At 45.3% G+C, this 17397-nt stretch overlaps 1 protein-coding gene across 1 annotated transcript in view; it reads right to left on the bottom strand.

The window, feature by feature from the left end:
• The window catches only part of CNGA1 (cyclic nucleotide gated channel subunit alpha 1), a 49049-nt gene extending 36489 nt beyond the window's left edge, over positions 1–12560 (bottom strand). The window contains exons 1-2 of the mRNA XM_034772528.1: positions 12365–12560; positions 11094–11382 (exon numbers count right to left, since the gene is read on the bottom strand). Coding sequence (XP_034628419.1) covers positions 11094–11382; positions 12365–12560 — 485 coding nt within the window. The remainder of the gene's footprint in view (positions 1–11093; positions 11383–12364) is intronic.
• Between the last annotated feature and the right edge of the window lie 4837 nt (positions 12561–17397).

The following is a 17397-nucleotide window of genomic DNA, read 5'->3' as shown; positions in this document are numbered from 1 at the left end:
CTGCAGCCCTCCCAGCCGCTCTCTCTGCTCTGCCCTGGGGAAATCCCGGACATTGTGAGTGCTTTACAAATTCCCCCCGACGCTATTTTTAGCACACAAAAGGAGGACATGTCCGGGTAAATCCGGACGAATGGTAACCCTAGTTATATCTTAACTGAGATAGGGAAGGATCAGATTTGCTTTAAAACATGTGGTTCTGTTCTTGCAAACCCTTACTCCAGTGAGTAATTTTTATTCACGAGTGTTTCCATTGTAGTCAGTGGGATAACTCCAACTCTTATGGGTAAAGGTTTGCAGGATCAAGCCCTATGTTTGCTGAATGACTTGACAATAGGTACAGCTCTGCTCCCTTTTAAGTCAAAATCAGAAATCCCATTAACATCAGTGAAAGTTCAGTTAGTTCCAGTGTTTATACAAGGGTCAATATTTTCCCATAGGGATTTCTTACATTGTTTTGTATTTGAATCAAGTAACCTTGACTGATGGGAGGAAGATAGAAGCCCTGGATTATTGTTTTACTAGGCCTGCTTTAATCTATTTCCATATCTTGCTTTGTCAGCTCCTTTATAATTCTTTTCAATCCTATTAAGGCTGTCTCTATTTGCAAGCTCTCATTTACATGATACCTATACACAGGGCTGGCTTCAGGCACCAGCTTGTCAAGCAGGTGCTTGGGACGGCCACTCCGGAGAGGGGCGGCATGTCCAGCTATTCGGTGGCAATTCGGCAGACGGTCCCTCACTCCCGCTTGGAGTGAAGGACCTCCTGCCGAATTGCCGCTGCAGATCGCGATCGCAGCTTTTTTTTTTTTTTTTTTTTGCGCCACTTGGGGCGGCAAAAACCCTGGAGCCAGCCCTGCCTATACATATTTATTTATAAATCATTAGTTTCTGAAAGGAAGGGCTCTGCTTTGTAGTAACAAAGGAAATCAGAAATTTACTATGTTGTTGTTTTGTTATCTAGGTGGATAAATGCTTAGGTCTTGTCTACACTATAGGTATGTGTCATAACTATAAAGGGAAGGGTAACAGCTGTCTTGTGTACAGTACTATAAAATCCCTCCTGGCCAGAGACTCCAAAATCCTTTTCCCTGTAAAGGGTTAAGAAGCTCAGGTAACCTGGCTGGCATCTGACCTAAAGGACCAATAAGGGGACAAGATACTTTCAAATCTTGGGGGGGGGAAGGCTTTTGTTTGTGTTCTTTGTTTGGGAGTGTGTTCGTTCTCGGGACTGAGAGGGACCAGACATCAATCCAGGTTCTCCACATCTTTCTAAACAAGTCTCTCCTATTTCAAACTTGTAAGTAAATAGCCAGGCAAGGCGTGTTAGTTTTCCTTTGTTTTCTCAACTTGTAAATGTACCTTTTACTAGAGTGTTTATCTTTGTTTGCTGTACTTTGAACCTAAGACTAGAGGGGAGTCCTCTGAGCTCTTTAAGTTTGATTACCCTGTAAGGTTAATTTCCATACTGATTTTACAGAGATGATTTTTACCTTTTTCTTTAATTAAAAGCTTTCTTTTTAGAACCTGATTGATTTTTCCTTGTTTTAAGATCCAAGGGGTTTGGATCTTGATTCACCAGGAGTTGGTGGGAGGAAGGAGGGGGGATGGTTAATTTCTCCCTGTTGTAGATCCCAGGGGGGTTGGAACTGTATTCACCAGGAGTTGGTGGGAGGAAGGAGGGGGAATGGTTAATTTCTCCTTGTTTTAAAATCCAAGGGGTTTGGATCTGTATTCACCAGGGAATTGGTGAAGGTTTTTCAAGGCTTCTCAGGGAGGGAAAAATTGAAATGGTGGCAGCGGAACCAGAGCTAAGCTGATAGTTAAGCTTAGAAGTTTTCATGCAGGCCCCTACATTTGTACCCTAAAGTTCAAAGTGGGGATCCAGCCTTGACAGTATGTTTGTTTTTTGCAAACCTTTTCCTAGTGCTGGTGCTGTTCCAACAATGGTAGGAGCACTAGTGTAGTAAAGGCTCCCACAGCTCCTAGCATTTTTAACCTTATATCATTTAGGCCTTCTCTGAGCAAGATTAGACAACATAAAGTTAAAACACAGGCAGCCTCAGAAGCATTGTCTATAGAATCACAATTGATTTGTTAAGGTGGCCAGGGTAATATCTGTAGCAAGAACAGGAATATTGATATACTACAGGCAGTCATATTTTTCAGCTCTGAGATAGTCACATCTTAAAGGATTTTTCATCTATTTATTCAGGGAACTCAATGAATGACCACAGAAAACTTGAATCTATGCCACGAACAAAACTGTCTCTTACTAAAAATAAGGGTTAATAAAGATGATTTTGTAATTTGTAGCACTGCATTTGTACATAAGATATAGAACAGAACTCAGTAATACTAGCTAATTCCTTCATTCCTTAGTCAGGAAAAAATACCATTTGAAGTCAAATGGCAATTTTGACTGAATAACGTCTGCAGGGTTTAGTCCATTTTAAGACAACTAAAGTGTATTTGTAATTCACATAAAAACACTTTCAGCACACATACCATAAAGGGTTCTATTGAGTTTATTGGAATTTTTGTCTGACTAAATGAGAGCAGTAGTTAAATTTAAGGCCTCATGGGTCTAGAGCAGAGCTGCCAGGTAGCTGACACCCAGCAGTAACTGTAACCACCTTGTGCTTCACTGCTCATGACCCGCTGTGGAGACAAACCATAGGAAGTCCTGCCTCAAGGAGTTTGACAGGCAGCAGCCTCATGGCTCTTGATTCGTTTCCTGCAGTACATAAACACAATGGGTGTTCCAGAAAGTGTCCAGGTAAAAGTATGGATTTCCTGTAGCTGCTATGATCTTGGATTGATTTGGACTATGCCTCCTGACTTGGACTCTGAGCCTTGGTATTGACCCCAGCCTGGAACCAGACTAAGAATGCTGCCAGTACTCCCAGTCTCAGATTTGCCCCTGCTCTGACCCTTCATCCTAAGTGCCCTTGCTAGGATCCTGACAGCAAACAAGATATAATGTGCACTTTCAAAAGGCTTTAGGATGATTCTCATTTTATTTGAATTGCACTGTAATTAATGGTCATAAAATATATTCTACTCCAGCCCCTCAGCTAATCCATTCCTAAAAGTTTTTTGGACCATCTTTTGCCTGCCCACCTTGCAACATGGCCAACGAACTACCATTTCCTTTTCTTCACATAGATGACAATTTTTTTCTGTTGCCAAATCCACATGCTGATACCCCTGCCTTTCAACATGATATCCAGCAGTACCTGCTCCATTCTTCTTTGGCTTGTCTCTAAGAGATTTTTCCATTTTCGAAGTCATCATATGAATTTCTGCACCATAGGTGACAACAGACAAATGCAGATGTTGTATAATTTCTGCTTCAAGCTAAGTGGCATCCTTCCTATAAGAAACTATTTTAGTCTGCTGAATGACCTGCAGCCTGTGCTCATTCCTTCTACTTCTCCTTCTTGGTCTCTATCTCTGCAAACCATTTCTCCCAGATAGACATACTCTCCCATTTCTTCTGTTGCGTTGCCTTATATTTAGATGTTAGGTATCTGTGCACCAGGTATATTTGATATGGGTCTTTGTCCTCTTGTGTTTCATATGCAGACCTATCTTCCTGCTTGTCTCATTGACCCCAGGGAGTATATCTCGAAGCTAACTGCAGTCTTTGCTAATAGAACAATACTATCTGCAAATTGCAGATTGTTCAATCATTTCCTGTTAATGTTTAGACTCTTGTCTGATCAGTCAAACTCTTTGAAGACTTTTAATACAGCCACAAACCAATATAATGTGGCCCTTCTGTACTCTTCTTCCAATTTGGAATGACTTTGAGCTGGACTAACAAATCAATATAAATATTAAGCAACTTGATGTAAGTGGTAGGCACACCTTGTCTCTGCCATGCTTGGAGAACAGTTAAAGGCTTTCTTGTAGTCCATGAAGGTGAGGTATAAGAGGGGTGATTATATTTTTAATTCTTCTGTGTCACTACACCCACTGTGAGCACATTCCATGACAGAATAGCTCACCTTGTTCTCTTGATTGATTTGCACCCAGTTGTACAATCTGTCAGTCAGTAATGACCTTCTTGACATCTTATATGCACATGACACGATAAAGCAATGCACTGGTTACCACTCTCCACATTGCAAGGACATCATTGCCCTTCTGACATTTAATGAACAATTGGACCAGTTCTAGTACTATCTTCCAGCAGTCAGTGTTTAAACCATGACTCAAAGTGGCTCTAGGGATTTCCCCTTTTTTTATGGAGTTAAGCACAGCACTGACTTTTTCTAGGTGAACATCTGGCATTTTGGCAAGGTTTTCATCAGTGGCGTTCGAGGACTGAAATTGTCAATGTGGTTGTCTCTTTCTACACAGATTGTGATATAACTGCTTCAGTATTTTATCAGTATCACATACCAATCCATCATCTTCAGTTTTCAGGCAGGCCACTTGATTTCAACTAGAACCAGCATCTTTCATGCCATTTTTAGTCCATTATAGTCTCCAGAGGCTTACAGTTCGTCATTCACAATACCCCTTGTCACCTACTCATCACTCTGATGCTACACATAGGAATTGGTTTGGAGGCTAAGGGCTTGTCTACACTTAAAACACTGCAGCAACAAATAAAACAAATAAAAGGAAGTTTAATGAGCAGCAGGTTTAAAACAAATAAAAGGAAGTTCTTCTTCACACAGCACACAGTCAACCTGTGGAACTCCTTGCCTGAGGAGGTTGTGAAGGCTAGGACTATAACAGAGTTTAAAAGGGAACTAAATAAATTCATGGAGGTTAAGTCCATTAATGGCTATTAGCCAGGATGGTTAAGGAATGGTGTCCCTAGCCTCTGTTTGTCAGAGGGTGGAGATGGATGGCAAGAGAGAGATCACTTGATCATTACCTGTTAGGTTCACTCCCTCTGGGGCACCTGGCACTGGCCACTGTCGGCAGACAGGATACTGGGCTGGATGGACCTTTAGTTTGACCCAGTATGGCCATTCTTATGTTCGTAATGCAGGGATACTGCTGTTGTGTTTCAGTGAAGAGGCTATCTATGCCAACAGGAGAGTTTCTACCATCAGTGTAGGTACTCCACCTCCCCGAGAGGCAGTAGCAAGGTTAACAGGAAAATTCTGCCATCAACCTAGCACTGTCTACACCAGAATTAGTTTGGTTTGGGTGTGGATTTATTATACTCCTCAGTGACGTAGTTATCCCAACCTAATTTCCTAGTGTAGACAGGCCTGAGTCTCAAAAAATTCTTTTATTTTGTAATGTTTACAGGAAATAGATTGAATAAAATGTAATGAGGGACTGTTCCCATAATTCCAATCTCCTGAAATTATGAAGTTCTGCAAATATCACAAGAGGATCTGAACACAAAGATTTCCAAAATATACATAAACATCTGAAATTTTGTATATGTAACATCACTGTTTTTAATTGTAACTTCAGCCATGAATTTCCTGGACATTGCTGGGTTATGTTAGTCTATAAATGTTACTGAAACAGTGTTTTTTCTTTTAAAACTACTCTACCTATTAAGTGTATTTGATTATTAGTTTATTCATGTAACAATACATACAAAAGATGGTAGTTTTAAGCAAATTAATTCCTTCAGACACAATGATAAATAGGCTTGGAAGGATTAAATTTTTATCAATGTCAGTAACCCTTGATTTCACCGTACACACACAGACAAAAAATATTTCTATTGATAATCTTCTAAATCTAAAGATAGGTTCTCAAGCAGCATTTTTCTTATTTTACCTATTAGAGTACAAATCCAGTGATTTAGACTTTTGAATAAGGCTTGTTACAAATGGACAAATGAATAGTGAAAACAGGTATGATTTTAGGATATTTACCTTGTATATTTTGACATGAAGTTGATAATTTCTGTTAACGGTTTATAAAGCTTTAACATTTTGAATCTCAGTGTCTCCTGTCATTAAATAAATGTCTGGCCTCCCCCTTATTTCCTGCAACTTTGAACATTTGTTTTGGATAGATGTGGTGTGGGTGATGGCAGAACATAAACAAACTGAGAACAGACAAGAAAGACTGAGGGGTGGTCTACACCGGTGGTTCTCAAACTTTTGTTCTGGTGCCTCCTTTCACATAGCAAGCCTCTGAGTGTGACCCCCCCTTATAAATTAAAAACATTTTTTAATATATTGAATACTATTATAAATGTTGGAGGCAAAGCGGGGTTTGGGGTGGAGGCTGACAGCTCGCAACCCCCCATGTAATAAACTCGTGACCCCCTCAAGGGTCCCAACCTTCAGTTTGAGGACGCCTGGTCTACACTTATAAGTTAGGTTGACCTAGCTACATGGCTCTGGGATGTGAAAAATTCACATCCCTGAGCAACATAATTAAGCCAACCTAACTCCCAGTATAGATCAACGGAAGAATTCTTCCTCCAACCTAGCTACCAACTCTTGAAGAGCTGGATTAAATACAGTGATGGGAGAACCCCTCCTATCACTGCACTGTCTACAGTGAAGCACTACAGTGGTGCAGTTGCAACTGTGCCACTGCAGTGTTTTTAGTGTAGACATAGCTGTGAGAGAAATAGCGAAAAGGAGTAGTTGAATGCACAGTGGCTGACCCTGGAAGAAACCTGGATGGTTGTTTTTGCATTAGGAGTGCAGGCTGAAGAGAGTGCTCACAGTTTTGTGCGCACAAAAAGTTGTTTCCTGCTATTTGATTCCTTCTGTGTTCAGAGACACAGGACTCTGAATATTCTTTGTAAATAAACAAAACTATTAAAGAAAATACCTGACTCTATCAATTTCTACTTCCAACTGGAACATCCACAGGGCCCTGAACTTTGAGTAGCCACTTACATGGGTGGCAAGTTTGTAGAAATTTTGGTGGTGCCCAGAACCCACCCACCCCCTCACTCTGCCCCCCATCTGCTTAAGGCTCTGGGAGAGATTTTGGGTGGGGGGAGAAGGTCTGGGGTTCATAGGGTGACCAGATGAGGGGAAGAAAATATCGGGACACACGGGGGATGGGGGAGGAGGTGCCCACCGGCAGAGCAAAACAAAAAACAAAAAAAAACCCAGTGCTGCCAGCGGATATCGGGACAAATTGCGTTCCGACCAAAGATCGGTCGGGACGTGGGACAGACACCGAAATATCGGGATGTCTGGTCACCCTAGAGGTGCAGGCCATGGGCTGGGGATTAGGGTGCAGGAGGGGTGCAGGGTGCAGGCTCTGGGATGGAGTTTGGGTGCTGGGTGCAGGCTTCGGGCTGGGGCAGGGGGTGGGTGTGCAGGAGGGGATGAGAGGTGCAGGCTCTGGGAGGGAGTTTGGGTACAGGCTCTGGGCTGGGGCAGGGGGTGGGTGTGCAGGAGGGGGTGAGGGGTGCAGGCTCTGGAACAGATTTGGGTGCAGGCTCTGGTCTGGGGTGGGGGTGTAGAAGGGTGTGAGGGGTGCAGGTTCTGGGAGGGAGTTTGGGGGCAGGAGGGCGTTTGGGGAGTTTGGGGGGGAGGGGGTGTTAAGGGAGGGGGTGCAGGCTCTGGGAGGGAGTTTGGGGACAGGAGGGGGTGTGTGTGAAGGGGAGGAGGTGCATGCTCTGGGAGGGAATTTGGGGATAGGAGGGGGTGCGGGGTGAGGGCTGTGGGGCTAAGGATGAGGGGTTTGGAGTGTGGGAGGGAGCTCAGGGCTAGGGCAGAGGTTTGGGGTGTGGGGTGAGGGCTGTGGGGCTGTGGGGCTGTGGGGCTGAGGATGAGGGGTTCATGATGCAGAAGGGGGCTCAGGGTTGGGGCAGAGGATTAGGGTGCGGGGGGATGAGGGCTCTGGCTGGGGTTGAGGAGTTTGGGGCATTCGAGAGGCTCAGGGCTAGGGCAGAATGGCAGGGTAAGGGCAGCCTGCCCTGCCGTTAGTGAATGGGGGGCACTAGGACCCTGTGGCAGCAGTTGATGCCGGGAGCCGGCAGAGTAGAGTCAGCATGAGCTGCAGGCTCCAGGGGCTGAGGGAGGTGAGCGGGGGCAGCAAATAGGGGCCAGGGGAGGCGAGTGGGTGCTGCAGGCGGGGGCAGGGCCGGGGGGAGAGACCCGGTCCCAAACATTGGTGGAGTCGGGCCCCCGGACCCTGAATATTGGTGGAGCCCAGACACCACGGGTATATAGAACTCACCGCCCCTGGCCACTTAGGTCAAAAGGGGAAACAGTACTGTAATTCTAAATTTCTGTCTTTCAGCAAAGTTACTGTAATTAAAACTTGGGTCTGCAGTAACATCGGACAAAATTATTTCAGTATATTTTTAATTTATATGACTTTACCTTAAAGAAGCTTTAATTTAGTAAAGGATCATGGAACTTAATCTCATTACTACTATATTTAACTTTCTAGGTTGATTGCATTGAATAATCATGTCCAAGCCTTTAGACAATCAGGATAGATTCCAGTAAGATTAATCATCTTTATTTGAAAGATAATCACCATATATGATGTTGATATCAGTGAGGATATGCGAAAGAATATATACTCTAGCTAAAATAGCCTTGGGAATCTCTTTGACTTGCCAGGAATCCATCCTTCATTCTCTGTGTTAAAATAGTAGTAGAAAATTGTAGAAAAATTGTATGATATTATATTGCATTATTTGAGAAATAGTGTGTGATAATCTGAAAGACTGCATAATAATATATGCCCAAAAGATGTTCTGTTTATGACAGGGAGAGAGAGAAATTCTCAGTTAATGGAATAAAAATGTTAATTGCCTTTTATATGATGAAGCAAAGAAGTCCTGGAAGGCTTGTTTAGTTAAAATGTTCACAACTGATAGAAACCAAAACCCAGATTTTGTTCAATGGCAAATTGTTTTTAGTGTAGAAAAATACATTAGGTTTGTGGTGATATATTTATAAATAAAAGGAAAAGTTAAGATTGAAAAGGCAACAAAAGCCATTGAGCAAAGGAAATCATCAGATTTCAAAAGAAAGACAGATGATTTTTAGATACACAACAGTTAGTGAAGTAAAAGTAATACAAATGAAGTCACTGAGGGTATGTCTACACTACAAAATAAGGTCGATTTTATTTAAGTTGACATCGAGCATCCGATTTAAGCAAGTCAATTCTGCATGTCCCCACTATGCACATTGTATCGGCGGCACGCATCCTCATGAGCAGGGCTTGCATCAACTCACGGAGCGCTGCACTGTGAATAGCTAGCCCACAGTGTCTGGAGTCAAGAGAAATGTTGGGTTGGTCTTGCAATGCCTCATGGGACCAAAACATTTGCACAGGTGCTTATAGGAACATGGCATTAGCTTCCCACGATGCACTTACCTCCCTCCCTGAAATCAGCAGCAAACAAACCAAGCCTTTTTCGCACCTTTTTTCCTCAGCCTGGGTTACCCATGCCGACGCCATAGCACGGCAAGCATGGACGCTGCTCAGCTGTACACTGTTGTTGTGAGCATTACAAACACCTCACGCCTTATCTGGCAGTATTTGCTCAGCTGAAGCAGGAGCCGCCGTGCAGAATAGGGTAATGCCATGCAAGCAGCCCTGCTGGAAGCCATGGAGCAGAGCAACTTGCAGATTCTGGTGACAGTTGCGCATCACCTTGACATGGTGGAGCGCCACTTCTGGGCCCAGGAAACAAGCACTGACTGGAGGGGCCACATAGTTATGCAGCTATGGGATGATGAGCAGTGGGTGCAGAACTTTCGAATGTGCAAGGCCACTTCCATGGAACTGCGTGAAGAGCTTTCCCCAGTTCTGAAGCACAGCGATACTAAAATGAGAGCTGCTCTGATAGCTGGGAAGCAAGGGGTGATAGCTCTATGGAAGCTTGCAATGCCAGACTGCTACCAGTGGGGAATCAATAATCAATTTGAAGTGGGTAAATCTACAGTGGGATCTGCTGTGATCAAGTTGCCAGGGCAATCAATAGACTTCTGTTAAGAAGGGCAGTGACTCTGGGAAACGTGCAGGACATAGTGGATGGTTTTGCCACAATGGGGTTCCCTAACTGCAGTGGGGCGATAGAACGCATATCCCTATCTTGGCACCAGACCACCTTGCCAAAGAGTACATAAATCAAAAGGGTACTTCTTAATGGTGTTGCAAGCACTGGTGGGTCACAGGGGCTGTTTCGCCGACAGCAACATGGGATGGTCGGGAAAAGTGCATGGCGTGCGCATCTTTAGGAACTCTTCAGAAAGCTGCAAGCAGGAACTTTCTTTTCAAAGTGCAAAATAACCGTTGGTGATGTTGAAATGCCAATCGTGGTCCTAGGAGACCCAGCCTACCCCTTGCTCCCATAGCTCATAAAACCATACACAGGAAGCCTGGACAGCAGAAGGAGCGTTTCTACCATAGGTGGAGCAAGAGCAGAATGGTAGTTGAATGTGCCTTTGGAGTTTAAAAGCCCACTGGCATAGTTTGCTTACTAGGTTAGACCTCAGTGAAAGCAATATCCCCATTGTTGTTGCTGCTTGCTGTATGCTCCATAATAGCTGTGAAACAAAGGGAGAAAAGTTTCCGGCGGGGTGGGAGATGGAGGCAGACCTCCTGGCAGCAATTTGGAGCAGCCAGACACCAAGGCAAAAAAGAAGAGCACATCAAGGCTCGTTGCTTCTCCATGAGGTTTTGAAAACTAGTTTCATCAATGACCCACAGAAATGTGACATTTATGTGTTGTTCCTTACCTAGCTTGTCCCCTTCATTGCATGTACTCCCCTGTAAACTTTATCCCTGCTAACAGCTGTGTACTGAATGAATAAAGAGCCTTTTCTCCTCAATCTGTTAATTTTTATTATGCTCACAAACACTGAGAAAGAAAAGTAAGATAACTTGGGGCAAAAGAGCTGATAACACTTGTGTGTGTGGGGAGAAACAAGGACAGCTTGCTTACAATTGCACTGCAATAACAATCAAAGGTGTGAGAATGGGTGCCTTCTGGTCCTTGTACCCTCCCCTGGAGTTGAGTGCAAGGGATACCGGACTTCCTTCTCTCCCCTCCCCGCCACCCCCTGCCCCCGCATCCTAGGATGTCTGGGAGAGGAGGATGTGGAACTTGGCAACGATGGCAGCAGGTTCAGCATAAGCTGCAGCGGGACACCAGTGTCCAGCTGCCTTTCTTGGACTTCAGCCAGATGCCTCAACATGTCTATTTGCTCCCTCATAATCTGCATCATCTCGTCCTGCGTGTCACACTCGTGTTCCCTACATGTTCTTCTGTCCTCGCGGTCATTGTGCAGGTTCTCCGACAGTGCAATCCTCCATGCGCTGAGCTCTGACTTGTCAGTCACAGAGGCACGCATAAATTCATTAAACATGTCCTCCCAAGACTTCTTTTTCTGCCTTCTAATCTGGGAATGTCTCTGACCCAGTGTGGAGGATGCACCTATGGACAAGGTTTCAGCTGCAAAGAATACAAAGTACAAGGGTAGCATTGACAGTGTGTATATTGTTTCTGGTGCAAGGTAAAATCTTTTTATAAAAGAAACACCCCTTAATGCACTTCCCTGCAAGCTACAATGTAAGCAGAACCGCAGGCTACTGCGAGAATTGGTTTGCTGCTCCAGCCATGGTGAGTCAGGCCATGAGGCATGGGCGAGAGGTCTTATGCTGCAGCTTTTGTTAAGACATCCTTGGGATCAACGGTTGCAACCTCAGCACAACCCCCTTTCCTATAGCAACCTGGATGGTACTTGAGGACAGGCACCAGCGTAAAGCCCCACAAATAGTTTGATTGTTACAAAAGCGGCACCGGGTTGGGGTCCAAGAGAGACGAACAGGAAGCGTCACATACCCCCTTTATTTTTTAAATGCTGGCTGCAATACACAGTGATTCCTTCCAACCACAACCATGGCACATTCGGGAAAGTGTGGTTGTGTGACCCAGAATTCACCAAACAGGGGTGGATTATGTATCGAATTGCTTGCGGTTTAAGGGCTAGCATTTAAAACTTCCCATGTTTCCCCTAGGTGACCATATGCGATATCACTCTCCTGAGAGTAACAAAGGCAGCAAGGGAGCAGATGCTGCAAGTGTCTGGGTACAGATCTGATCCTTATGCTGCAATGCTGTGTGTTGCAATGATGCCAGAAGAGTTAATACTGGAGTGGCGCAGGAAAGTGTCCTACTGTGGTGGACGAAATAAGGCAGCTCTTCCCAGAAACCTTCTGCAAAGGATTGCAGAGTACCTCCATGAAAGCTTCCTAGAGATCTCGAGGGAGGATTCCCGGGCCATCCCCAGGCACATAAACAGTCTTTTTTGGAGAGCACCCTCTGCTTAGCTGCAGTGGCCGCCAATAACTTCTATCCCAATTTTTTAATTCAGATTCAACATTAAAAATAGTAACATGTAACCCCTACAGTTTGACTGAAAATGTGTATTCACCAGAAGTGCCATCCCTGGCATCACGCTCCGCCGACAATTGGTCCTGTGAGGGGATGGGCTCCAGAGTTAAAAAAAGTTCTTGGCTGTCAGGAAGAATGGATCTTCCACTTGCCTGCCATGCATTCTCCTCCTCCTCGTCAACAATGTCCTCCACTTTGTTGCCTGAGGTCACCCGGGGCTCCTGGGAGGTATTCATGGAGCGTTTTTGGGTAGTGGTGGGGTCACTGCCGAGAATCGTATGCAGCTCCTCATAGAAGCGGTATGTCTGTGGGGCAGAACTAGAGTGACTGTTCGCCTCCCTTGTACGCTTGCCGAAGCTCCTTTATTTTCACGTGGAATTGCTGTGTGTCCCTGGTGTAGCTCTTCTCTCCCATGCCCTGCACGATTTTGGCATAGATGTTAGCTTTTCTTCTGCCGATTCGGAGCTCTGCCTGCACAGACTCTTCTCCCCACACAGCAATAAGATCCATTACCTCCTGTGTGCTCCATGCTGGAGCGCGTTTGGGGCCTTGAGCATCCATTGTCAGCTGTGCTGACAAACTCTTCACACCGATCAAACAGGAAATGAAAATTCAAAAGTTCCCAGAATTTTAACAGGGATGGCACTTCTGGTGAATACACATCGCAGTTGTTTCCTGTGTACCTGGCTGAAGTGTAGTGGAGTTGAAAGTGCTCTCCAGAGCGGTCACAGCGGAGCACTGTGGGACACCTCCTGGAGGTCAATACATTCGAATTACACAGCGCAGTGTCTACACTGTCCCTATGTCGATGCGTGGATGTTGACTGAAGTGGAGAGGGAGTACAGAAATTGACTTTACAAGCCCTTTAGGCCAGGGGAAGGGACTAGGTAGTGTAGACACATACATTATTAACTCAACCTAATGTGGCATATGTTGACCTAACTTTGTAGTGTATATCAGGCCTGAGCCAGATTTTCTCATTTCACTGATACTGGTTTTAATCCAGAGTGATTTCATTGACTTCAGCTAATCCTGATTCAGACTGGTGTAAATCAGAATCAAACTCATTCTTTCATTCTTCTCCTATCTCAGTACCTTTTCCCATGCTGCCCATGATGCAACTAATCTCTAGGTACTTACACAGTATCCATTGCTATAGCAAATGAATACATCACAAACATTAATACCCCTAAAGAAGTGAAAGCAGTTTGAAACAGCAGTGTATCAGTGTGCATTAAGGAACTTTTTGTGCACAGCAGCAGGGTCCACCCAGAAACTTAGTGTACAGCACACCGGAGCACTGTAAATTTACACCCCAGCATGCCGCACATTAATTGATCATTTAGGTATGCCCTAGTCCATATAATAAATATCATGTTACACACAAGGCCCAATCTTCTACTGGTGTAAATTAGCATAGTTCTACTTGTAAGCAGAGTCAGGATGAGCTCTACCCTGACATCTGGTGGTGAATTATGGTGAGTGTGGCATGAGACAACAGCAACTGATAGTGGTTACTTTGGATGGGGTGGGATCCCCAGTTTCTCTGTTATTGGGGCAGGAGGAATAAAGTGTTGTTACCCTGTTAGCAGGGGTAAAGTTACTAAGAGCTGAGATCACTGAGTGCTGTGTTAACTAGTGCGGGAGCCTGAAGCTATGTTGCTAAGCGGCTGGTGGAGCAGTTTGCGGAGACGGCTGGAGGAGCAGCCAGCAGTGTGGAGCCTTGCGGGGATGGTTGGAGTGGCCCAAGGAACGGCAAGCAGAGCTGTTTGCAGAGATGTCTGGAGCGGCTCACAGGTTGGTGAGCGGAGCGGAGCCATTTGCAGGGACGGCTGGAGCGGCTCACAGGTTGGTGAGCGGAGCGGAGTGGAGCAGCTTGTGGAGCAGCTTGTAGAGCAGAGCAGTTTGTGGGACGGCAGGAAGTGGACTGGCTTGTGGTGAAGGCTGCGGCGGAACCCCACGGAGAGACGGTCGGTCGGCCTTGGATCACGTAAGGTGCCCCTTAACACCCTGTGTGCCCCCCCTTTTACTCTGGGGCTGCACTGACCAGGGACAGAGACTTTGGGGGTTGTTGGACTTTTGGGACTTTGGGTGGTTGCTGGGCCCAAGAGACTTTGGGGGTGTTGGACTTTGGGGACTCTGTGTGATTTTTGGGTTGCTGGATACAAGAACCAAAGGGAAAGGACACGGCCCAATTTGCTGGGGTGGGTCTTTTGCTCATGGTTTGTGTTAGGAATCCTGTTTGTGGTGTTTTTTCCAATTTAATGCTGATGTTGTTTACCTCATGTTATTAAACATTTTCTGCTACACTCAGACTCTGTGCTTGCAAGAGGGGAAGTATTGCCTCTTAGAGGCGCCCAGGGGGTGGTATGTAATTGTCCCAGGTCACTGGGTGGGGGCTCGAGCCGGTTTTGCATTGCATTATTGAAATGGAACCCCTAGATACAGAACCCGGCCCTTGTTGCTGCCAACTTAGATGTGCAGAAGGGTTACATACTGAAGTAAATGGAGCTACAACAATTTATACCAGTTGCTCTGGCACAAAATATATAAAATTATAACACAGTTAATAAATCACTATTATATGGCACCTTTCTTCTTGAATAGTTCCAAAGTCCGTCACAAGTACAGTACATATAGAATCACAAATACACTTACTCACACACACCTTTGCATGATAATACCATATACTATATGTCCTAAAATAATTTGTTAACATTAATTATGTCTTTCTGTAGCTCTGGATTTTTAGTTATGGATTTGTATTCATAGGATTTTTTTCTTAGAGACAGAAAAGTTTGAAATTATTGTTACAGCTGCTTCTGTGTGGCTTAATAAACACAAGGGACAACTGATCCAAAGATAAAGATACTATATAACATAGATAAAACATTCAATTCTGTAACTAAAAATAACCTATTCTCCCTGGGCTGCTGAAGGAGCAGCACATTGGGTGGTTTATATGGTAAGAGTCTAAAGAGGATGTCACTACGTAGCTCCTCTGGACTCTGATCCTGCTCTTGCAATGAGGAGCTCTCCCTATGCAGAACTTACTGACAGATCAGAGCCTAAAAATTTTTTGATGTACATGTTAATACACTGTCAAGAATGTTTGTTTCTGGTTTCAAAGTTAGAGAGAGATTTTTTTGTCTTAGCTACAACAGCTTCCTTTACTTTTTGGGGAAGTGAATTTATTTTTGTTCTTGCATGCCAACTATATCTTTTAGGAGGACTTATTTTGAAGTTATAGAACTAAAACTACCAAGATGAGCGTCTCCCATGACTTTCCAAAGATAATAGCTAAGAGGCTCAGATATCTCCTCTATCAGCTCCTTGAGTATTCTAGGAAGCACAGGGTTTGCTAGAATGTGATGCAATGCATCACGTGGCATTGGGACTGGACCAAGGATGCTCCGCAACCCCCTCCGCCTTCCCACAAGTCTTAGCGACAAAAGAGAAAGAGGTGCTCTCTGGGATAACTACCCAGAGTGCACCACTCCAAACAGCACCGCAAGTGTGAACACGCTATTGTGCAGGCAGCTGTCAGTGTGAACTCAGAACAGTGGTTTTCCTTCTGCACTCTCTGAGCAGCGTTGTAACTGTGGCCGCTGTAACTTTGCCAGTGTAGACGTGCCCTCAGTGACACAAATAAATTTGACTTCACTTTCATCAGTTCAAAACAAGAAAAACAAGATTTGGACTTCTGTTCTGAAACCATTAGGGAACAAAGCTAATATCGTCTTATGATTACATACAGCAAGAATAAAGACAGTGACTCACACTCAGGGTGTGTACATGCTGCACCCATTTTGCTCATTGGCATGTGCTGAAAATTCCTTTGGGGGTGAAGAATTTCACCTGCATAGAGCCTGAGTAATCAAGCCACACACCCCAACAGAGAGGCAGGACCCAAGGCTGCAGCACACCTCCCATGTTACTACTGTTACAGCCAATGCAGCTACAGCCTCTCCATGCCAGTTGTGGGGGATGTTTTGTGGAAACTAAGGTCCCTCTCCAGTCTTAATCCCACCAAGGCCTGTGGTACCAGTCTGTGCAGAGCCAGAACACAGACTCTTTATTTGGTGTTCCAGAGGCCCGCAGGCCCTCTTTCTGCATGCTTGCTGTACCCTCATGTGTTCTATCCCATGTGAGGCTTAGGTTTCATAATGACTTATGTAAGGGGATTGTTAGCCCCTTACTAAAACTCAGTGGTTTTGGGGTTTTTTTTGGTTGGCTAGCTTCCAGTACCAAAAGGGGAAGGGTGGATGAAAAATCAGGACCCTGAGTCTGACAGTCTCCAGGAACAATGGGGAGAGGCCAATGCTCCAGGTTAGCCTGATTGACAGGGTGGGCAGGCTAATGAGGGAGTCAGAGACCAGGGGGGTCCCATTCTCCATGTGAGCTGGAACTGCCTGGGACAGAGTGGGGCCAGCCGGAGCTAAGTAGAGAGCAGGAGCCCAAGCTGAGCTGGAGAGCAAGGCTACGTCAGCCAGAGGATCAGAGAAGCAGCCCAGGAAATACATCTGTGCTGGGAGAAGAGCCACAGAAGCAGCCCTGTGCTGGGAGGAGAACTGCAGCAACCAGAGCCAGAGGGGCCAGAAAAAGCAGCCCAGAGGGCTGGAGCCAGAGCAGCAGCAGTGCTGAGGCAGAGTGGAGCTGAGGCTGGAGCAGTCCGGAGCCAGGTGCGGTGAGCAGCTGGGGAGAGGGGCGGGGACCCTGGGCAGCAGGCCCAGTGCAGGGAGATGCCCCCAGCCAAGAGCCTTGCAGGCCAGACGTGGAGGGGGATCGTAACCCTGACAGGGGGGGCTGATGCTGAGAAAAAGGGTCCTGTTAGCTAGAGCCTGAATGCATGCGGCCACCGCCAGAGCAAGTGACTGACCGGCAGCGTCCCTGCAGCACAGCCAGGGCTTGAGATGGAGGTCTGGAATGTGTGAAGAACAGACTGTGAACTTCCCTTACATTCCAGAGATGCTGGTTGTGATGTCCCTGTACCACAGAGCAGGGTTATGCATTTTCTTTTTACCTTTCCCATTTTTTCCTTATTTTTAAAAATAGATTGCTGTTTAATAAATT

Source organism: Trachemys scripta, chromosome 5, assembly GCF_013100865.1.
Source record: "Trachemys scripta elegans isolate TJP31775 chromosome 5, CAS_Tse_1.0, whole genome shotgun sequence".
Classification (NCBI taxonomy): Eukaryota; Metazoa; Chordata; order Testudines; family Emydidae; genus Trachemys; species Trachemys scripta.
The sequence above is the reverse complement of the archived record's forward strand: the minus strand, read 5'-3'. Positions and strand labels throughout refer to the sequence as shown.